Source organism: Neovison vison, chromosome 13, assembly GCF_020171115.1.
Source record: "Neovison vison isolate M4711 chromosome 13, ASM_NN_V1, whole genome shotgun sequence".
Lineage (NCBI taxonomy): Eukaryota > Metazoa > Chordata > Mammalia > Carnivora > Mustelidae > Neogale > Neogale vison.
The window spans coordinates 78,639,866-78,660,251 of record NC_058103.1 but is presented as its reverse complement, the minus strand read 5'-3'; the positions used below and the strand labels follow the sequence as shown (position 1 = coordinate 78,660,251).

Below are 20,386 nucleotides of genomic sequence, written 5' to 3'. Positions count from 1 at the left end.
TAAAGAAAGGACGAGGGAGGGAGAAGGAAACTACATTTATGCAGTTATACTGTTTATTATTTTTATTAAATTAATGTTAGAAAACCTCATTTATGTGAAAGTATAACAATGAAAGAAAAAGATGAAGCATTTCTAATTATAAAATAACTCTACTAAATGAACAACATATAAATTTTAAGACACAGCTAAATTGTAAAGTAGGATTCATTGAGAAACACACAGCAATTTTGAAACCAAGTCAGTTATATGTGAGACAGCTCATTTGTTACTGGTTTTCCTGGTTATACTTAAGAAAAAATAGTTCATGCCTTTTGTTTCTCTTTGACACTTGCTGAAATTAGAGACCTCATCAATACTGCATCATTGTCCAAGCTATTAAGGAAGATGAATGACAAATGTTAATAGGCTAACAAAGATTACAGAAGCTAATTTGCTGTCTTCTTCAGAAGTCTTTTCAAACTTTATTCCACAGCTATGCTGCTCAGCCTCTTGCACCCATTCTCTTGACCATGTCGGGGAAGAATGAAGTGTAAACCCATATTTGTATGTTCCTTTCCCCATGATCTCAAGGCTCATCTTCACACTCTGCCAGATAAAGGGAGAGGCCCACTTCAGCTGCACTTAGGGGTCTTTGGGTCTGTCTTCCACTTACTGTCCCTCACCCCACCACCATCCATATATATACCATTTGTAGGAAACAACTCAACTGGTCTTTCAGAACCTTTAGTGGCTTACATTCCTCATATAGACTTACAGTTATATTTTCCTATACTTTCTCATTTGAACAGTATTTGAAGTTTGTGGTTTCTTGAATCTAAAGCAATCTGAAAGTGTTTTTAACTTGGCTGCAAAAATCATAGAAATTGTTCTGGAAGGTCTGTTTTCCTGAGATTGTAGCCAGAAGATTCTAGGCTTTGAAGCAGAAGCTAGAAGTCTTTCCACATAGAGAATACATTACTAACAGCTTATATTTATATATAACATGCATATGTAAACTGTCTCACATGTAACTGAAAATTGTTTTATGTGCCTTGGAAAGTTCTATTTTATTTTATTTTTTTAAAAGATTTTATTTATTTATTTGACAGACAGAGATCACAAGTAGGCAGAGAGAGGCAGACAGAGAGAGAGAAGCAGACTCCCTGCCGAGCAGTGAGCCTGATGTGGGACTCGATCCCAGGACCCTGATCATGACCTGAGCTGAAGGCAGCAGCTCAACCCACTGAGCCACCCAGGTGCCCCAGAAAGTTCTATTTTAAAATTTAGCTACTTCTTGTAAAAATATATTTTGTTCAAGGCCTCCTGGGTGGCTCAGTTGTTAAGCGTCTGCCTTCAGTTCAGGTCATGATCCCAGGGTCCTGAGATTGAGTCCCATATCGGGCTCCCTGCTTAGCGGGGTATCTGTTTCTCCCTCTCCTTCTGTCTGCTGTTCCTCCCTGCTTGTGCTCTCTCTCTCTGTCAAATAAACAAGTAAAATCTTTAAAAATACTATATTTTGTTCATTCAAAAGAAATATTTTATAGTTGTTTGGACATCATCTCTTTATTATACTTTGTTTCACATAATTGTAGTTTTCTAACATAAATTTAATAAGAAAATAAACAGCCTGGATTTATATTTTGAGATTTTAAAACAAGCATTTATTAAAAGCCACCAAATGTCTGGAATTGTGCTGGGCTGGGGCTAGAGAGATATAACCTGTCTCTAAATTTAAAATATTCTGAAAAAATTAACTTAATATCCATTGGCATTATATATAAATATTTTCAAATGAATAAAATTGGATTGAACCACAAGGCACAACTCCTTGCTGCTTTCTTTCTTTATAGTTTATAGCAAAGTTGGGTCTTGCTGGATCTCCCTCCACCCCGCCGCATTTGTCTGCGCCTTGTATCTTAGTAAGTGCTTTATGGTCCAATCAGTTCTTCATCAGGCTATATTGGGTGCCTAGAAAATTAATTATATGAATGTACTTTTCAGTGATAAAGGGATCAAAGGGAACATTCTTTATAATCTGCATCTCTCATCTGCCCTAGCCTTTGTTTTGTAAAGGCAGAGGCTGCTTTTATTGTTTTGACTAAGCCTTCCACATTATTTCCAATCTGGTCACCACAAAGAAGTGGTATTTGGGGGATCTAGGGTTTTGGTTTTCATAAGTTTTGTATTGTTTCTCTGATGTACCAGACCTCAAGGATCTGTATTTTTAATAGCTTACTGTTCTCACAGGAAAAACATGGCTCACCTACTTTTCTTTCTTAATAGAAAGCTTAAATTGGTCTCCTAACTTTTGGATTTCTCCCTGAAGTTCTATGGCATATGCCAAAGGGCACAAAAAGGTCCAGTTTGGAACACTGCAGACAGGAGCCTTCTGCCTTTTTGAGTGTATATAGCCAGGCAGGCTGCTGACCAGCTACTGGGGCAGCCCCCTGATTTGTGACCACAAGTGCCATTGACTCAGGGGCATAAGGCTATTGATCATATCATTTATCATCCTCTGTTCGGGAATTAGGAGCCCTGATGAATTCAGACCATGTGATGCAGCCTAGTCCATTTCCATCTGCAGCAGGCAGGGTGGCGACAGAGCAACTCTGGAAACTCAGAAGTGACTACATTTACCTAGAAAGACTTCTAGCTTCTGCTTTCTGGAGACTGGCAGGGGTCTGAGGAAAATAAGCCTTTTGGCACAATTCCTGTGGGTTTTGTAGCCAGTTAGAAACAACACTCAGTTTGCTTTAGGTTCAGTTTTGAAACCACAATTTTCAGAAACTGTTCAAATGAGAAAGTGTAAGAAAATATGCCATAAAAGACCTGGTTGGCTTGGGTCCAGCACAATGGCAGAGCTTGGATCTTAGAGAATCACATAGGAGGGCACCCTGTTGTCCAGACCATGCCCCAGGTGGCTTTGATGCCCCGATTTTAGGGTCTTCCAGAGATGCCTCAGCAACACCTCCCCCGCCTCCCAGCATCTTCCATGGGAAAGATAGTCTGATGTGACTGCATATCACAACTTATTTATTTTTTTTCTTTCAAATCACTAAGTTGCAAAATGACCCTTCGCCAGCCCCAGAACTCAGAATTATCCTAGAATCTCCTAGAATCCCAAAGTCAGAGAAGCTTCTCACCCTGGATGACAGGAGTCTGGGCTTAGCTCAGCTACTGGGCTATAAGCTGAATGTCTGGGGGACAGCAGGAGATGAGTAATCTTTATTATTTGGAAGCATCTTGTTTTTCTTCCTTAAAATCTATTTTCATTTGAAAAATATATTTTAATGAATAAAACATGATGAAAAGGAATCAATTAAAAAAAATCATTGAGGGGAAATGAAGTACTGGTGCGCCATGAATCTGACGTCCTAGAGGAGGGTTAATATTCTATTGATATTTTCCAGGAAGTAAAGTAGCTTATTTAGATGGAAAAAAGGGTCTAAAATTGTGCTAAACTAATTTTGGAGTTTTTAATTTGCTATGAATTTGGAGTAAATTTTATTAGGAAGAATTGGAAGTACATGTTAACTTTTATTATCAGGAGAAATCACATCTTTTAAAGATGAGGGACCTTTGTACTTTGTATAGGGCTTCTCACTTTGGTACAAATCTTAGGTTTGAAACTGTGCCTGGTTAATGGTGAGTAAAATGACCTCTTTTTGTGTGGTGGTATAAATAGGGGTTTCTATCCCGATCACACAGTTTGGCTGATGGTAAATCCCGAGTCCAGTGGTTAGACCAGCTTCCAAAGTTGCAGAAAAGATGCGTAGGGACCTGTAGAGGCCACCATCCTTTTTGTGGAAAGGTCTGCTTATAACTTCCCATTAGAGATTAAACAGACAAACTGACCTAGAGTTTAATAATATGTTCTTTGTGGATAAATTTATTCAGCACAAATTTAGGCTATCTGTTCTTTTATGTGAAATTCTCTTATGATGGATTCTTTAATGTGGAATAGCCAAGGCTTAAGAACACACCTTAAACAGCCACTGGAGGAAGCCTTCACTTGTGTAAGAGTTGTACTTTAAATTTTCATTCGACCTCATTTGGAGCCACCTTCTGATACATAATGTTGATCATGTCGATTATATCTGTTGCCTATTCGCTTTTTACTCCCTCTTCTTGATCACCTGTAAGTTTGCTATATACAACTGCTTCATGGGTGACTTTAAGGGATCAAGACTATTTAGTGGGTTATTGCCAGCTTTCACCCAACAGTACTGCTAACTTCTCCTGCTTAGAGCCAGAATCATGGCCTAGTTTTAGATATAATTAAGTTTCAAGTCACTTTCTGAAACAGTATAAATTTCTTCATGTCCTAAAATGTTTGGCCACACTGAACTACCCTCCCCTACCCCACAAAGAAACCCACACATACTCTTCTTCGAACTGGGGTCGGCTGTGTGTTCTCTATAGGCACAAAGCAAACCACTCTCATTTTCAATCACAGGTTCTAATATGTGTGTTGTTTTTTTTTTTTTTCTCATTGTTTTAGGAAGTTTGGGGCTCAAGGGTCACGACTTACTGGAGCAGGATGGGGAGGCTGCACAGTATCACTTGTACCTGCTGACAAGCTGACCAGCTTCCTAGCAAACGTGCACCAAGCTTATTACCAGAGGAGCGACCGAAACTTAACATTTGAGAAGCAGAGTTTGTTTGCTACCAAACCTGGAGGCGGGGCTTTGGTTTTCCTTGAGGCCTAAACAATGTAAAAAATCTCAGAGAAACTATTTAGGGCATTTAGGAACTGGCAGAACTTCTTATGCCACAGTAAATTAATCCTCTTTCTGTTTTGTATTATGATGAACGGTTGCTATTATCAAGATGTATTTCCAAAGAAACGGTTGAAAGCTCTCTATGCTTCATAATGATTATTTTTCCATTTTAAAATATGTTTCTACCAATAAGAGCCAAAATTATGCTTGGACAGATATCTTAAGGAAGATTTACTGAGATTTATTGATTTCAAGATTTTTAAAGATGAATGATAAAAGACATTCAATACTGACCTCATGGACTAGAGTTGAATTAAACATACTGCTACAATTAAACGGATACAATTGCATTGTATGCTGTATTCTTATACATAGTTCATTTCTGGTTTCTCTTGACATTCTTCTTCTTCATAGTTGTAGTCATCTGTTGATGATGATGATGATGAGCGTGATGCCAGAAATTCCCTCTTGTTTCGAGCTTCAGAACGCTATAAAATAATATGTCATTAAAGGTTCATAAATTTTCCTAGATACTTGAATGTGAGGTTACACCAATTATCAAGATGAGAAGAATCATTTTTTTCTTTTTTTAAAGCAAGGATGGATTTAGGCTTATTTACTTTTAAAAACTATGTGATATCACATTAATAATCACTTTCAGTTCTTTTGACCCTGAGCTTTCTCTGTCACTTAATAGAGAAACTTAGATAAAAGACACTTCCATCTTCATCTTTACTTTCCCATTGAAATAGAGAATTATCTAGATAGTAATTAAGATAATTCAATTTGTTATTGAACTTACTTTCTTCCCACTCTATGCTAACTTTTCTCAAATGCTGCTCAGATCCAAAAGGCATGTTTACTGTTCTGGGAAACCCCACCCATGCCCTGTAGCTCTCTGTTGTGTGTCTAGCAGCTCTCATATGTATATGGGGACCAGTGGAGGATGGATGTGCAGGCCTGTGGGTTGAGAGTAGGTTCTGGGGGCGCCTGGGTGGCTCAGTGGGTTAAGCCGCTGCCTTCGGCTCAGGTCATGATCTCAAGGTCCTGGGATCGAGTCCCGCATCGGGCTCTCTGCTTGGCAGGGAGCCTGCTTCCTCCTCTTTCTCTCTGCCTGCCTCTCTGCCTACTTGTAATCTCTCTCTGTCAAATAAATAAATAAAATCTTTAAAAAAAAAAAAAGAGTAGGTTCTGGGATTGGGTAGAGGTATTGGTGAGTCCTGTAGATGTTTATCAAAAGTGATCAGAAATATTTGGCCATGTGGTGATGGTTAAGTAAATGGCTTTCTCACAAGATGGACTTCTTGAGTTATAGGATGATTTAGACCAAAAAACATTTTGCTGATATTATCAGATAATTGAGGCAGCAGCAGTCTTATGGTATGAATTACCCAGAAATTACCAGAGTTTTGTATTATTCTGTGATTGTTTTGCTTGTTAATGTAAAACTTAAAGACTAGACATCATCATTTTGAATCTCAGTTTCAGAAAGGTTAAGGCAAAGCTGGTTCTACTATTTCTCGAAGGACAGCAGTCATATATGAAGTATTTACTTTTATATTTATTTATAATTTTATATTTATTTACAATTTATTTATATATATTTTCATTCTTTAAAGAAAGGTAAACACTTGAGTTTACCAGTTTAAATCCAATTTCTTGAATTTTGAGTTTTATAACACCTAATAACCCAAAATCTTAATTGATTTTAAATAATTCTTAGTTGTTGCTTTTTAAGATTTTAAAATTTATTTGTTTGAGAGAGAGTGAGAGAGACAGCAAGCACAAGCCGGGGTGGGGAAAGGCAGAGGGAGAGGGAAAAGTAGGCTCCCTGCTGAGCGAGAAGCCCCACTTCCACTTTGGCTCAATCCCAGGATCATGGCCTAAGTCAAAGACTGACGCTTAATTAACTGAGCCACCCAGGCACCCCAGATTATATTTCTTTGTTTTTAAATACCTTTCCATTTTCCACAGAAGATCTGTGGTTGGTATATAATTATTTAAAGATACCTGGATTACTGTAAAAAACCCCAAACCCCAAAAACGAAAAACGTGGTACTTTCCGTGCTTTGCTATTCTGTTTAAATTTTTCACCATGAGATTCCTTCTTGCAACAGGTGAGTAAAAATTTCCATTGTGCCCTCTGCTTTGGAGGACATGGTGTTCTAAGCCAGTGGGCTACTCTGTATTTGTCTTGATGTCTGGCTTGAAGAAAAGAACTATTTTTCAATCAAACCATCAATGTTATTCTAGAAATTATGAGAGATAGCAAACTATTCTAAAGGATGGGGCTAGGGCAACTGGATAAAAGCTTCATGAAGAAATGGAATTTGAGCAGGGCCCTAAAGGATGAGTAGAATTGGAAAGCTGGGGAGTAGGCACTGCAGATGGACGAGTATATGAGTATGAGCAAACATGGGGTTTTCAGAAGGCTCAGTGGGGTGAAGGGTTTGCCGTGGGACCCAGTGGAGGAGAAGATAGGCTATATGGCTGGAGGTAACTTTTGAAGAGCTCAAAAGCCCAACATTTAGAGGAGGGGTTGCAAACCAACAGCCCATAGGCTACCTCTGGTCTACAGTTAGTTTGGTCCCCAGAGTATTGAAAAGTTTGGGGTTCTAATCAGGAATTCTACAGAAGATTCTGGGTTCCTGATGGTGGAAGATCTGATTCTCTCTGGGCCTCCACTCCTGGGGGGTGACTGTGAACTAAGAGCTGCAGTACAGCTGCTTTGTTTGGGCGAGGCATTTAGAGCCTTCAGCATGCTGCAGTTTCCACAACTTGTACTTCTCCTGATACTCAGGCCATGAACCATGTACCAGCTGAGGTTCCTTGCCCTTCACCAGCACACTGGCACAGTGGTTTTCCTACACTTCATTAAACTTGTATCCATGTCTCTAGTAGTAGTAGTTAAGGGAGACCAAGAAGAATGGGAGAAAGAATTTTTTGTGCGCAAGTGAAGAATAGTCCTATTTGTTTAATATTAAATAACCAGGTGCCAGGTATTTTACTCCCTTCTCTCACCTTTTGGCTCAGACAGGAGTCTGATTTATTTGACCTCTCTTTTTGACATTATACCAGTAGCCAACAAGGATCGTTCTAGATGACATGCTAAAAGTAAAAAGCTCTCTTCTGTTTCTGATGTCAAATTGCCCAACCTCCAGATTATCGCACCTTTTTCTCTACATGTTCTTGCCTGCTGGAAGGGAAGAAGAACCTTCTGATTTAACAGAACTGCCCAGAAGTTGAGGAAGGAACAGGGAAAACTGGAAAGATGGAGCTGACTCCCCTCTTCTCTTCCTCTCTCACTTGAGTCCTGTTTAGAACCTTCTAATTTCTGCAGGGACCACTCATCTAACATGGTCATTAGAATCCAATATATTTTTGTTGAATTCTTAACAGAAAATAAAATATGACTTTTCACACTGATAATTTTCTGTTAGTTTGAAATTTGGAACACATTTGGAGGTTTTTAGTTACATAAACAGCCTGTGGTTGGAAGCAAGGATAAGGATAAGTGGGTGTGAGGTTGTCATTAATATGAAAAACAGAGATTGTCTTAAATGTGCAAGTGGATGATTAAATGACAACAGTGTATTCTACCTTGCCTCTGTAACTTGGGTGTGAAACCGTATGTTGCTTATTAAATACTGTCCAGGCCATATAACAGAAGCTACCTAGATGATACTCAGTTATCTTCAAAACGGAAACATACCAGTTTATGGAGAAAGTTCTCAAAGTCATTCTTAACTTCGTAAGGTTTTTTGGCAGCCTTTGCCTGGAGTCTAATAAAAAAATAACAACAAAAAATCAGTAGCCAAACCAATTATTTTTATACTGACAGACACCAACCGAGAGCTAACATTTACACAAAATTTAATATGCTGGGCGTTTGCCAGCATTTTACATATATTCATTCAATTGCCCTTACAACAATGTTATCAAGTAGGTACTACTATTATCCAGTATTATGAGGAAAAAGGCTCAGGTAGTTAATGAACCTGCCCAGTCATACAGCCAGCAAGTAATACAGGATTTGAACCCAAGCCTTCAATTCAACCACCTGAAGGAAGCATTCTCTTCAGTGAGATGGTCTGCACAGTATCTGTGAACTGATTTCGCCTGCCAGGCTCTGGCACAGACTTTAAGGAGTGTCCGTGGGGACCGAAGAGTACAAGGGACCAGCAGGGGGAAGATCTGGGGGGAAAGAGAAGGACAAGTCTGGAAGCTCATGGGATGCAGGAATCCAGGAATCTATCCTGATTTTTGTCACCAAGCACTCATTCAAGAAATATTTAAGAAGGAGTTGATAGCTGGATTCAGGAGGCAGCAGGAACCTTTCCAGAGATCTGTGGATGAGTGGAGAGGCTGGGGTAGGCAAAGACTAGGATGGGTAAGAACTGGGGAAGAGGGAGGAACATTAGCAAGAGAAACAAAAATGAAAAGAGAGGTATATGGCTATTAATTCACCAGCAATTTTCAAGTGTGACATTTTAAAAATATTTTTCCTGGGGTGCCTGGGTGGCTCAGTGCGTTAAGCCTCTGCCTTTGGCTCAGGTTGTGATCCCAGGGTCCTGGGATCCAGCCCCCCATCGGGCTCTCTGCTCCGCAGGAAGCCTGCTTCCCCCTCTCTCTCTCTGCCTGTCTCTCTGCCTACTTGTGATCTCTCGCTATCGAATAAATAAATAAAATCTTTAAAAAAAAAATTTCCTGCATGGGATTTGTAGGAAGTAAACATTTCTGAAAATTCCAAATATACTTTGCTAAATAAAGCATGAAGTTTAGATTAGCCCCCGGCAAAGCCACCTCTCAGTCTCTTTAGCATTTAGTGTCAGGCACCCTGGGGGCACAGCAGGGCTAGCTCTTGAGGGCCTCCTGCTTTCCTTCGTGCTCTGCCATGGGTATGCCCCTCGCTCACTCTCTGCTTAGCCTCTGCCCGTTTTCTCTCTCCACTGCCTTTTCTCCTCACTTAGGGTCACCCTCTGGGTCTCTCTCCTCCTGCCTTTCTCCTCTAGCTCCCACGGTTTGGGTCTCTTTCTCACAGGCCTATTTAAACACACTCCAAAATACCCCTGTGGCCCTTCCTCAGTAACGCTCTCCCCGAATCTCCTCGAGATGCGAGTCATGTTAAGACTCAGGCTCATCTCACTCTTAAAATTGAGCCATTTTCCGATTCACACTTTTAATTTACAGTGCCTCCTTTCTTTTTTTAAATGAAATATGTCTCATACCATAAAATCCACCCTTTTAAAGAGAGCAGGTCAGTGGTGGTCTTAGACTTGCAGTCTCCCCACCACCACTGCCACCTAACCCCCGTCTTTCCTCTCTTCTCCATGAGTATCTCTTTTTTGATGATTACAGATAGAAACGTGTATGCTGTGCCTATAGATTTAACAGGCACATGAGATTTAGATATATGAGTATTTTCCCCAACAATGTCCCACTGCATAAAACATATTTGAGTGCTTCTTGCAAACTGCTCTGACTGTCCTACATTCTTCTATTATATCCTCAGTGATGAGAAATCCTACCCCATATAGATTTAATCTTGGGGAACTTGTAAAAGTCACATGGAATCAGGTTTGTTTTTGTTTTTGTTTTTGTTTTAGCGTGAGAATGCAGGGGTGGAGGGGTGGGGAAAGAGAAAATCCCAAGCAGGCTCCACGCCCAGGATGGGGCCCACCGTGGGGCTTGATCTCAAGACCCCTGAGATCATGACCAGAGCCCAAACTGAGACAAACTCAGACACTTAACCAATTGAGCTACCCATGTACCGCTGGAATCAGATCTTATAATGTAGGTATTGTGAAGGGGAAATATGGGTGATAAGATATTTGGTAAAAAGTGAGATAAGATTCCAAAGTAATGGGTTGGATTTTCTCATGTGACTGGGAAACCAGCTTTTTAATTTTTATTTTATTTACTTTTAAGATTTTGTTTGTAAGTAATCTCTACACCTAATATGGGGCTCAAACTCACAGCCCCAAGATCCAGAGTTGCATGTTCTACTCACTGAGCCAGCCAGGAGCCCAGAAATTAGTTTTTTTGTTTGTTTTTAAACTGAAGTCTAGCATACGTATAAGATTATATTAATTTCAGGTGTACAACATAGTGATTTCATACTTCTATAGGAAACTAGCTTTTAAAGTTCCAAAATAGTAATTAGAAGATGAATGGCACACAGCTGTGGTTTTGCAAGGCACTTGTCTGAAGGGCTGCACTCATCCGACACATTTTTGTGCATGTGGGTATGCTAGAAGTAGGCTAGTCTCAATACTTTATAGTTTTCCTTTTTATTCTCTAATTTGTAAAATAAACAAATTAAATGTGCCTGAAAAATGTTTGTGTGTGTAGGGACAGAAGGGGAACAAAGAAGTAGCCCAAGGGAGACCAGCTAAATAGGTTGTTTTTCTAGCTTACATCTTCCCTAGGGCAGGGCATGGTTAAGGGTTTAGTTTTAAAAGGTCTTGGGCTTAAGTCCTATAGCTGAAGGAGTAAAAGGAGATGTTCATGTTTAGCAATTAATTAAATTAACAGAGTAGTTGGTTCTGTGGACAAAGAAGTTCAAGGTGTTATTTCACAGATGGACAGTTGAGTAGAAAATCTCTTTGCAGATACCTGAGTTGATGTACATTTGCATAATAAACCCATTGTAGTTCTATGTAATACATTCGTTCAGTTAAAATGTTTCATAGGGTTTCTTATAGATTTTTAAACTGATTTTAATTTTTTTAGATTTTATTTATTTACTTGTCAGAGAGAGAGAGAGATCGAGCACAAGCAGGGGGAGCGGGAGAGGGAGAAGCAAGGTTCCCACTGAGCAGGGAGCCTGATGCAGGGCTTGATCCCAGGACCCCAAGATCATGACCTGAGCCAAAGGTAGATACTTAACTGACTGAGCCACCCGGGTGCCCCTAGATTTATTTATGTATTTATTTGAGAGAACGAGAGAGACAATGGGTGGGAAGGAGAGGGAGAGAATCTGAAGTAGCCTCTGCACTGAGCTCAGAGCCCCACGAGGAATTCCATTCCATGACCGTAAGATCATGACCTGAGCCAAAACCAAAAGTCGGATGCTTAACTGACTGAACCACTCAGGCACCGCTCAATTAAATGTTTTTAATCACTACAAAGTTGAATAAGGAACAAACCTATCAAGCTCCTTGTCAATTCTTTCCTGCCGCTGTCTTAGGAGTTTTATTTCTTCGTTAATTCTGTGCTTTTCCCTATAAAATCAAAATTTTGGGTTAAGTTTGAAAATAAAGCAGGATTTCTAATTGGGAAAGAATAAATTACCAATTTGCTGACTTCCCCAGGTCAATAAAAGTTCTTTACACACCAAGTCTTCAGCATCCCCTCCCTATGCACTACTTGGTGTGAAGAATCCCCCAGAACATCCCCTCCTATAAATACATACTGAAGACATCACCCATGACCCCTGAGCATGGTTTGGACTCCACCTTGCTGCTTCCGCAGGGGCCCTCTCACAAAGTGTTCATACCTGTTCTTACCACTGGGCACAGGAACTCTAAGGGCTTTGTGTGAGCGTGCATGTGTGGAGGGTTGGGAGGCTCTAGCTGGAGGGAGGTGGAAGGGGAATGGGGCCCCTTGGAAAGCAGAGGCCCAAACTTTTGTCCTGCCTGCTGGATAAGACCTGCCTGGCTTCTCTTCTGCTACCTCTCTTTGCCCTATTTGATGGCTTTCTTCAATGCTGCCCCAACTTCCACCCCAGCTCCAGGGACCTTATGCTGCAACACACCTTTCTCTTCTTCCAGGGCTCATCTGTGTAAACAGTTCCCCAGTCTCTGGTCCCTGGAGCTCTCATCTGGCCTCTCCATGCTGGGGTGCATCCCTCCAACCTACAGCACAGCAAAGTGTCCTTCCTTCCTTTAATCCCTGACACCTGCCATGGCTCCGTGGCTCCAGTGTACTCCTAGACACTTCCCGGAAAAGAATCTCCAAGTCTGTTAGACCCTCAGAAGTGACTCTCCTCAATGGTTAAATAAGGAGCTTAGTGTAGATGATTTCTATGATGAGGACTTCCAGCTCAAAAAGAGTTTGAGATTTTCTATTTAACAATAGTATGGCATCCACTTACATTCGAAATTCCTTTTGGTTCCTTGCAAATTGTCTTTTTGCCTCTTTGATAATATCACGGTAAGTTGGAGCAGGTGGTGTGATTGGCTTATGGTCAAGGAAAGATTTTTAATTAGGATCGTTTGGGAGAGGAGGACAGTACCCGGCACAGGGGGACTGAGAGGGCCATCTGGCCTGGGTTTCCCAGTCACGAAGGGTCTCAATTGTGGACATAAATATGACATCTGCAGTTACACTGAGAGGATTGACAGAAGACAGTACCCACTGGACCACGTTAAACCTGTGTCCCATTATCTGGACTACACCACCCACAGTGCACTAGGACTTAACAGTTTCATAAATTCGGTACTTTTTTTTTTTGTAGTGTTGTGTGTGCATAAGTGCTTTGTGTGTATGTGTATATGTACATTAAAAGCAGTACTTTGTTAAATGTAAATATTTAAAATGTACCAAAATGTTTGCAACCCTATGTAGGCACTTCTTCATTTCTACATATACCGAGAGCCTCAAGGTCTCTTCTGGAAGGCTCTGGAAGTGACTGCCAGTAGAGGTTGGTTGCCTGAGGCTGGTGGCCTCTGCTAACTGCAGGGAAGAAAGACGGTCAGTAGAAGGTATCAGTGTGCTGTGGATGAGCCTGGGGCTCTGGTCCCATCTGTTTCTGGTACAGCCTGTGGTTGTGCTCCTAACCCTGGTCTTCAACCCACATTCGTGTCTGACAAAGCAGACACTTCCCTTCTGAGACAACAATTGGCAAATGACTCCAGAAGACAGCCCTCAGTTTGTGTTAAAAGAACTAATAAATCTTTGAACAGTACATCCAAACCTAATGAGGTACTATACAGTGGCTAAATGAAAATAATAATAATAATGATGATGATGATGATGATAAAAGACTAGCCTCACTGGTAAACTAGGAGCTCTTAAACTTCTGCAATCACCAAGATCCGGGATGAGACTATCCTTATATGGCCCCCCACTCCCCATGCTGAAGCACACTCCGATATTATCACTATCTTTCCTTGAATGCAAATTTAGGGTCTATTTCAAGGCTGCCCTTGATGCTCACTTTAATCTTATTTATCTGGCCTAAGAAAGTTAGGAGAAGCCCAGTGGATGTGGTCCCTGGAGCAGGACCACATAGGTACTTCACTTTATGACCTTAACTTCCTGAGTACTGCATCTCAACTGAGGTAACCAGAAGGAAAACCACGAATGGCTCCAGAACAAGGATGCTCCCAAGAGCTTGAATAAAATTTATGTCTTTCCTATGGTGCTCTAAACTATTGAGGACTTATTTTCAATCACATATAACTTAAGCATCAAGATCTTAGAACCAAGGAAAAGAACACCTGAGATTTTGTGTGTGCCAGACCACTTTCTCAGCAATGCCAGAAGAGACAGATTTTGGGTCCCAGAGCCTATTTAAGCGGGCTTTTAATAAGCATCACGGACTGTGGAGGGAAGCGGTGCTGACAACAGGACATGCTCGATCCTACCAGCCGTGGAGTCTGGGAGGGTCTGGGTGGTGACCATATTACTCTAAAATGGATCAAAATTCTCTGAAATACATTTTAGAGAAGACTATTTATTGATACATTCCAGATTTCTTTTTCCCTTTAATCATATCTGGCTTTTAGAATAAGGTTTTCCTTAAAGAAAGAGATGAGCCTGACTTTTCTGTTTAATGTCATAATGGCATAAGGTTCCTAGACTTATGATTTAATGAAAAGTTGATTTGTACTGTAGGTGACAATCAAGTCAGTGCTTGGATAGCATCTGGCACTGCTGGGAGACAGACCAACAGTGACATGGCATGTATACAGGACAAATAATCATCAACTTCAAGGACTCATTCAAGATATAGCCTGCTTCAGGGCCGCATGAAGCAAATTGGGAAGTCAACAAAGTGTGTTTCTTCAGTGTCCTTTACTCATCTTCTCCTTTGCTACTTTTCTTTCAGGATCCTCTCAGCCCTTCCTCTCTCCTAGGCTGACACTCACAGGCCATTTCCCAAAGATTATAGACAGAGTGCCATCCTGCAGATTGAGCTTGGTTCTGGTACTGTGTTCAGCACTTGTATCTAGTACCATGGTAGCCAAGGCAGTTAACCAGGCTGACCCTCTTTTTCCTGGTATGCAAGGTGTGGGGGTTTAGTGAGAGGGTCCTGTGGCTCCTGCCCTGTTCTGATTTTCTATGAAATAGAATATGAGCCTATTTAAGTTCAGAAGTTTAGACCTATTAGTAAAGTAATGGCAAAGCGCTTAAAGAGTATGGTATAGAATTTGAGATTTTGCAAAGGAATGAAGCAGAGTTTGTTTACTAACAGGATATGGGAGCTGGATGAGATATAGGGAGGAGGAGAGATCCAATGTGGCTAGTATGATGGTGGAGTCATTTTACAGAGATGGGGAAGTCTGCCAATTTGAAGGATGTCCTACAGGGGATGAGAAGGTATTTTAATAATGGGCGTGTTCAATTAGAAACTCTCAGGAAATGCAGATAGAGATCAATGGGAGCAGATATGAAAGCGGGACTCTCTTCAGAGGTGATGATTGAAACAATGAGAGTGAAAGAGACTCTGAGGGAGAATGCAGACAGAAAAGAAACGAAAAGAGAGAACCCCGAGAAAGAGGAGATTTTAGGGATTAGTAGGAGGAGGAGGGCAGGAGCTGGTATAACACAGTGTCACATTCCAAAGAAGGAGTTATTTAAGAAGAAGGGTCAAGTAAGTCATAAAGGTCAATTCAAAAACTAATGAAGGGCCACCTAATTGGGCGATACCATTACTCATTCAACAATTATTTTCTGAGCACATGTTGAGTGCCAGGCACTCATCTGGACCCTAGAGGCTGAGCAGGTTTCCGTATCATAGGGCTCATCATATTCTAGAGCATACACTTTCCGGAAGCCATTCACCAGAGAGAAGTCAAGGCGTACTCAAGTAAGTCCCCTGCTTAATGGAGGGCATAATAAACAAAGAAACTGATTATTTTAAATACCATAAGGGCAGTAAAAACCATGTGTGAGAGTGGCTGGGAATGTGTATGGGCGCCACAACGTTAGCCTGACTATCAGGGAAAAACAGAAGCTGGCTGTCACATTTGAGTAGGAGAAAGGTTGTTGGAGCTAAAGCAGAGTGAGTGTGGGCAGAGTGGTAGGAGATGAAATCAGAGAGTAGGTGGGGTTGGATCTTCTAAGGGGCTTTTTAGCCCATGGCCACATGGCATGGAAGAATCTGTTGGAAGCCTTTGAGCAAGGGACTTAATTGAATTATGCCTTGACTATGGGACTTTGTGGAAAGTGGAGAAAAAGGGCAGCTCTTCAGAGGCTCCTTCCACAGCCGAGGCGAGAGGAGTCATGCTGCTCGGACTAGGGTGGTCACAGCGGAAACAAAGAGAACTGAACAGTTTCAAGATACGATTAAAAGATGGGGTTGATAGAACTCAGGGCTGTTTGAAAATAGGAGTCCTAAAGATGGAATGATATTATAGACACTGGAATTTCTAACAAAACAATTTTGAGCAACAAACCTGGCAGTTGGCAAAACAGTTTTGGGCAGGGAGTCCTGCCTGGAGGCCAGCCCTTAAATGACCTCAGGTCTAATGAATGCCTGTGCAGAAGGCTGACCCTGCACTTTTCTGACAGTTAAACACCTGGGCCCAGGACAGTGTAGTACCAGCTTGCCCAGTCAACCTGCTCTTGATTAGTGCATCAAACACAGTGATTAACTAAAAACCCTGAAAGATACTGTATTTTAGGCAGTGGTGATGGTGGGGCAGTAATTGGAAATGGAATGGAGAAAAAAGAAGTTAACATTTGTTGGGACACCCAACATAGGCCACGCGCTGTGACGGGATCTTTATAGCATCTGTAGAATTCTGCCTGAGACTCTCGCGACTGGTGTCTTTGCTTCCATGAAAATAGTTCTGCCCCACACAGTCCTATTTGTTGCCGGACAGAGGTTGTTCCAGGAAAGCCTCCTCTTGGTCGGAACCTCATTTTGCACTGGATTTCTGTTTTATTTTTATTTTTTTTTTTACTTTTTTATTTTTTATTATTTATTTAATTATTTATTTTACGATTTATTTATTTACTTGAGAAAGAGTGAGCACGTCCACACACTTGTGTTGGGGGGTGCAGAGGGAGAGAATCCCAAGCAGACTCCCCCCTGAGCATGGAACCTGATGTGGGGCTTAGTCTCACCACCCTGAGATCATGACCTGAATGGAAATTAAGAGTCAAATGTTTGACCAATTGAGCCACCCAGGTGCCCCAAGTTTTCAGTGTGCTTCTGAGGGCAGTGCATCTTACTCTGGGAAAGACATTTCATAGTAATGTAAGTTATATTCAAACAGTAGCTGTGATAAAAAAGCCAATGTATCAGCTGGAATTTCCTGTATTCAACCGATTTTTCTGTAACCTATAGTCAGAAACAAAGCATTGTCTTCAGGATTTACAGACTTTCATGAGTTCTGATCACACTGGACAAATTACCTTGTCTTCAGGGATTTTCTAAATGACATTACTGGAATTAAGTGTCCACATGAACTACAGTTTTCTCTTGATATGAATCAGGGCTGGATAGCAAAATTCTAAAATAAAACTTCCTTAAGCTAGGCCCTAGTTACTTTCAAACTGGCTTTGAGATTTCATTCTGCATAACATTTTTGACTCTACAGTAAATGATAGCTTTACAGACAAATTAGTCCTCAAATCTAGAAGGGAAGTAAAGAAAGCCTCACTTTAAATAATTAAAGCTGAAAAAAACCTAAACCTCACAGAATCTACTCATTTTGACAAATGTTTCAGCGAGACTTGAAAAATGTTACTGTGGTAATCATTTCTCAATATACATATGTCAAGTCACTATGCTGTACACTTGAAACTTACACAATGCCATATGTTAATTATATCTCAGTAAAAGCAAAAAAATTACTGTACAAAGAATATTAGAGCAGCATTAATGTAAGCAAAAGAAAAGAAAAAAATTCTCCTACAATTCCACTTTCCAAAAAATAAAACTATTTTCATTTTTTTACATGCCTTACCATCTGTCATATACAAATATGTATTTTAAGTTATTATTATAATGGCATTGTTGCTTCCTTTACCCAACTATCGTAAGTTTCCCATGCATCCAGGTTTTGTCATTATTTTAATGTTTGCAAAAGATTTCAGAGTATCTGTACTAGAGGGGCTCTGCTGCCCTGATGCATAAATTTTGCTGGGTTTTCTTATATGAAATAATCAATTTCTCTTCTCTTCCCCAGTTGTGTTTTCCAAGATGACATTTCCCTACACCGCCCCCACCTTCAAGTGTAGCAAGGGAGGGCTGTGTCTCTCCAAATTCAAATCCCTCTAAGTTCTGGGAAAAGATAGCCTGGTTCCTGCTTAGCTTTGGACTGGTGTAATGCCCAAGGTAAAAAAAAAAAAAGTTGTATTCCTGTTCATTACATAAGCAAGAAGCCTGCAATTTCAGTTATGCCAGATTTCCACCTTTAGTTTTTTCCGCCCTTTGCCTGTCACAGACTGTGACGAAATCCAGCAGCTTTAGAGGAGATAGCAATCTTCCTGAAACAAAGAATACCTAAAGACATCAGGCTACTTTTAACATCTGTCCTACTCTCCTCACTACATCTAGTGATTGAAACTTTAAGATCTTCTCCTGAGTAAAAATCACAGAAAGTTGAATAACATTCCTCTTATAACATGATTAGCACAACTAAAGATATGCTTTTCCTAAAGTCTACATGGTTTTGAGCTGCCGAAATCTAATTTGCATGCAGCTATTTCCTGGTAATATATATAATTTCTCTCTCAGAGTTCCTGTTAGAATTGCAAAGGTTTTATCCTTGTACAAAGTAATATTGTGCTCTTGAGTATGGTCCCCATGATGAAGCATTTATGAGTGACATGGTGCTTGTCACTCTGAACTAATTGGATTTTCTCTCTTGAACATTCATTATATACTATTGGTATTAAGACAAAGAGCTATGTTGGTTTTTTTTTTTTTAAAGATTTTATTTATTTATTTGAGAGAGAGACAGTGAGAGAGAGCATGAGAGGTGAGAAGGTCAGAGGGAGAAGCAGATTCCCCGTGGAGCTGGGAGCCCGATGTGGGACTCGGTCTTGGGACTCCAGGATCATGACCTGAGCCAAAGGCAGTTGCTCAACCAACTGAGCCACCCGGGCGCCCCCAAAGAGCTATGTTTTATTTCTTATAAATTATTAATTTTGAACATATGTCATTATTAAAATGAGCTGGGTATATATTCTTTATAAAGTCATTCTCCTTGCCTACAAAAGTTGGTCAGTTGTATATTTGTGTTGTGTAATGAGGTTCTGGGCTGTATGATGTTGCTACTAAGATCTCAGCATTTTTTTTTTTTTTTTGCACTGTTCAGTCGTGATGGTTTTTAGCTGACTTCTGTTAATGTCTGTTAATGAATATCCTAATTTTTATTCTCATCAGATACATAAAGTCATCAATTTTCCCCAACTGTAGAAAATTAGAGTACTTACAGTTTACAAATTATGAAGAATGGCTATATTTTATCCCTTGGGGAAGACTGTGGTAACATGTTTTCCAAATCCGCTGTCTGAACTGACCTCACACTGTGTTTCCTCATGCAATGCTACATGGAGTTTACGAGGCGAGCCACTAAACAGAGATGGAGCCACTTGGGTACAAATAAAATAGTCGTGTCCTGGCACTTCCCAACAGTCATGGTTGGCAGGCGACACACTAAAACCTGGAGACTTCCTAACGGCCTCAGTTGAGACTCTGAGGGCTTTGATCTACTGTTAGAAACAGAGTATTAATTAAACAAGGGGCCTCAGAAATTGCAGGGTCCAATTTGATTATAACACAGGTGAAGAAACTAAGGCTTCTGAAAAGGAAGTGCCTTGCCTTGGAGAAGTTGGGCATGTGTGAGACTCAGGAAAAGAAGGTCCCAGGGGCAAATTTTCTCCTATCTGCCCAAAGTACTGTCCGGGGATGAAGCTGCAGGAGGCTTTGCTGTCTACCCCATATTCCTTAGATCTACTCCTTGGAGTATTCTTAGAATTGCTAATGAGATTACCAGGCTTAAGCCCGAAGGAATTATCCCTCCTACACATAAGGCAATTGTATAAGATATAAAAGAAAACTCGGCAGCAAACAATGGCCACAATCTCCTCGTTTATTCACCAGAATTCACTTAATTCTTAATCCTAAAAACTAAATTCTTAAAATAACTTAGCATGTGGCCCAAAGTGATCTTAGAACAGTTATCTTCTGCTGTTTACCTTTGCTTACACTTCAAATATCTCAATGTCAGAATTGCAAGTGTCAAACATCCACAACACAACCGTTTATCCAGAAATTTTTTAAAAAGTTATCACTAACCCCATATGCCTTACTCTACGAAAGACAGTGGCACCGTCAGAACACCACCCAGATTCTACATGGCCTGGTATTAACGTATAAAACAGGGGTTTCAGTAAGTTTCCTTATTTAAGACATCATTAGAAGTAGTTTTGTAGCATAGCTTAGAAAATTGAGGGAGTAAGGCTACCAGAAATATTAACACAGATTTAGCAAAAAGCATTCA

The 20,386-nt window shown here is 40.5% G+C and overlaps 2 protein-coding genes across 5 annotated transcripts in view; one reads left to right on the top strand and one right to left on the bottom strand.

Moving 5' to 3' along the window:
- Positions 1–5,055, top strand: part of GALK2 (galactokinase 2) — a 111,603-nt gene extending 106,548 nt beyond the window's left edge. For all 4 annotated transcript variants that reach the window (XM_044230953.1, XM_044230954.1, XM_044230952.1 and 1 more), the window contains exon 10: positions 4,481–5,055. In XM_044230953.1, coding sequence (XP_044086888.1) covers positions 4,481–4,688 — 208 coding nt within the window. In that variant the 3' untranslated portion in view covers positions 4,689–5,055. The remainder of the gene's footprint in view (positions 1–4,480) is intronic.
- Positions 5,056–5,065: 10 nt separating this feature from the next.
- LOC122894571 (protein FAM227B-like) overlaps positions 5,066–20,386 on the bottom strand; it is a 37,441-nt gene continuing 22,120 nt past the window's right edge. Inside the window, exons 2-5 of the mRNA XM_044232362.1 lie at positions 12,796–12,881; positions 11,849–11,923; positions 8,413–8,482; positions 5,066–5,188 (exon numbers count right to left, since the gene is read on the bottom strand). Coding sequence (XP_044088297.1) covers positions 5,066–5,188; positions 8,413–8,482; positions 11,849–11,923; positions 12,796–12,881 — 354 coding nt within the window. The remainder of the gene's footprint in view (positions 5,189–8,412; positions 8,483–11,848; positions 11,924–12,795; positions 12,882–20,386) is intronic.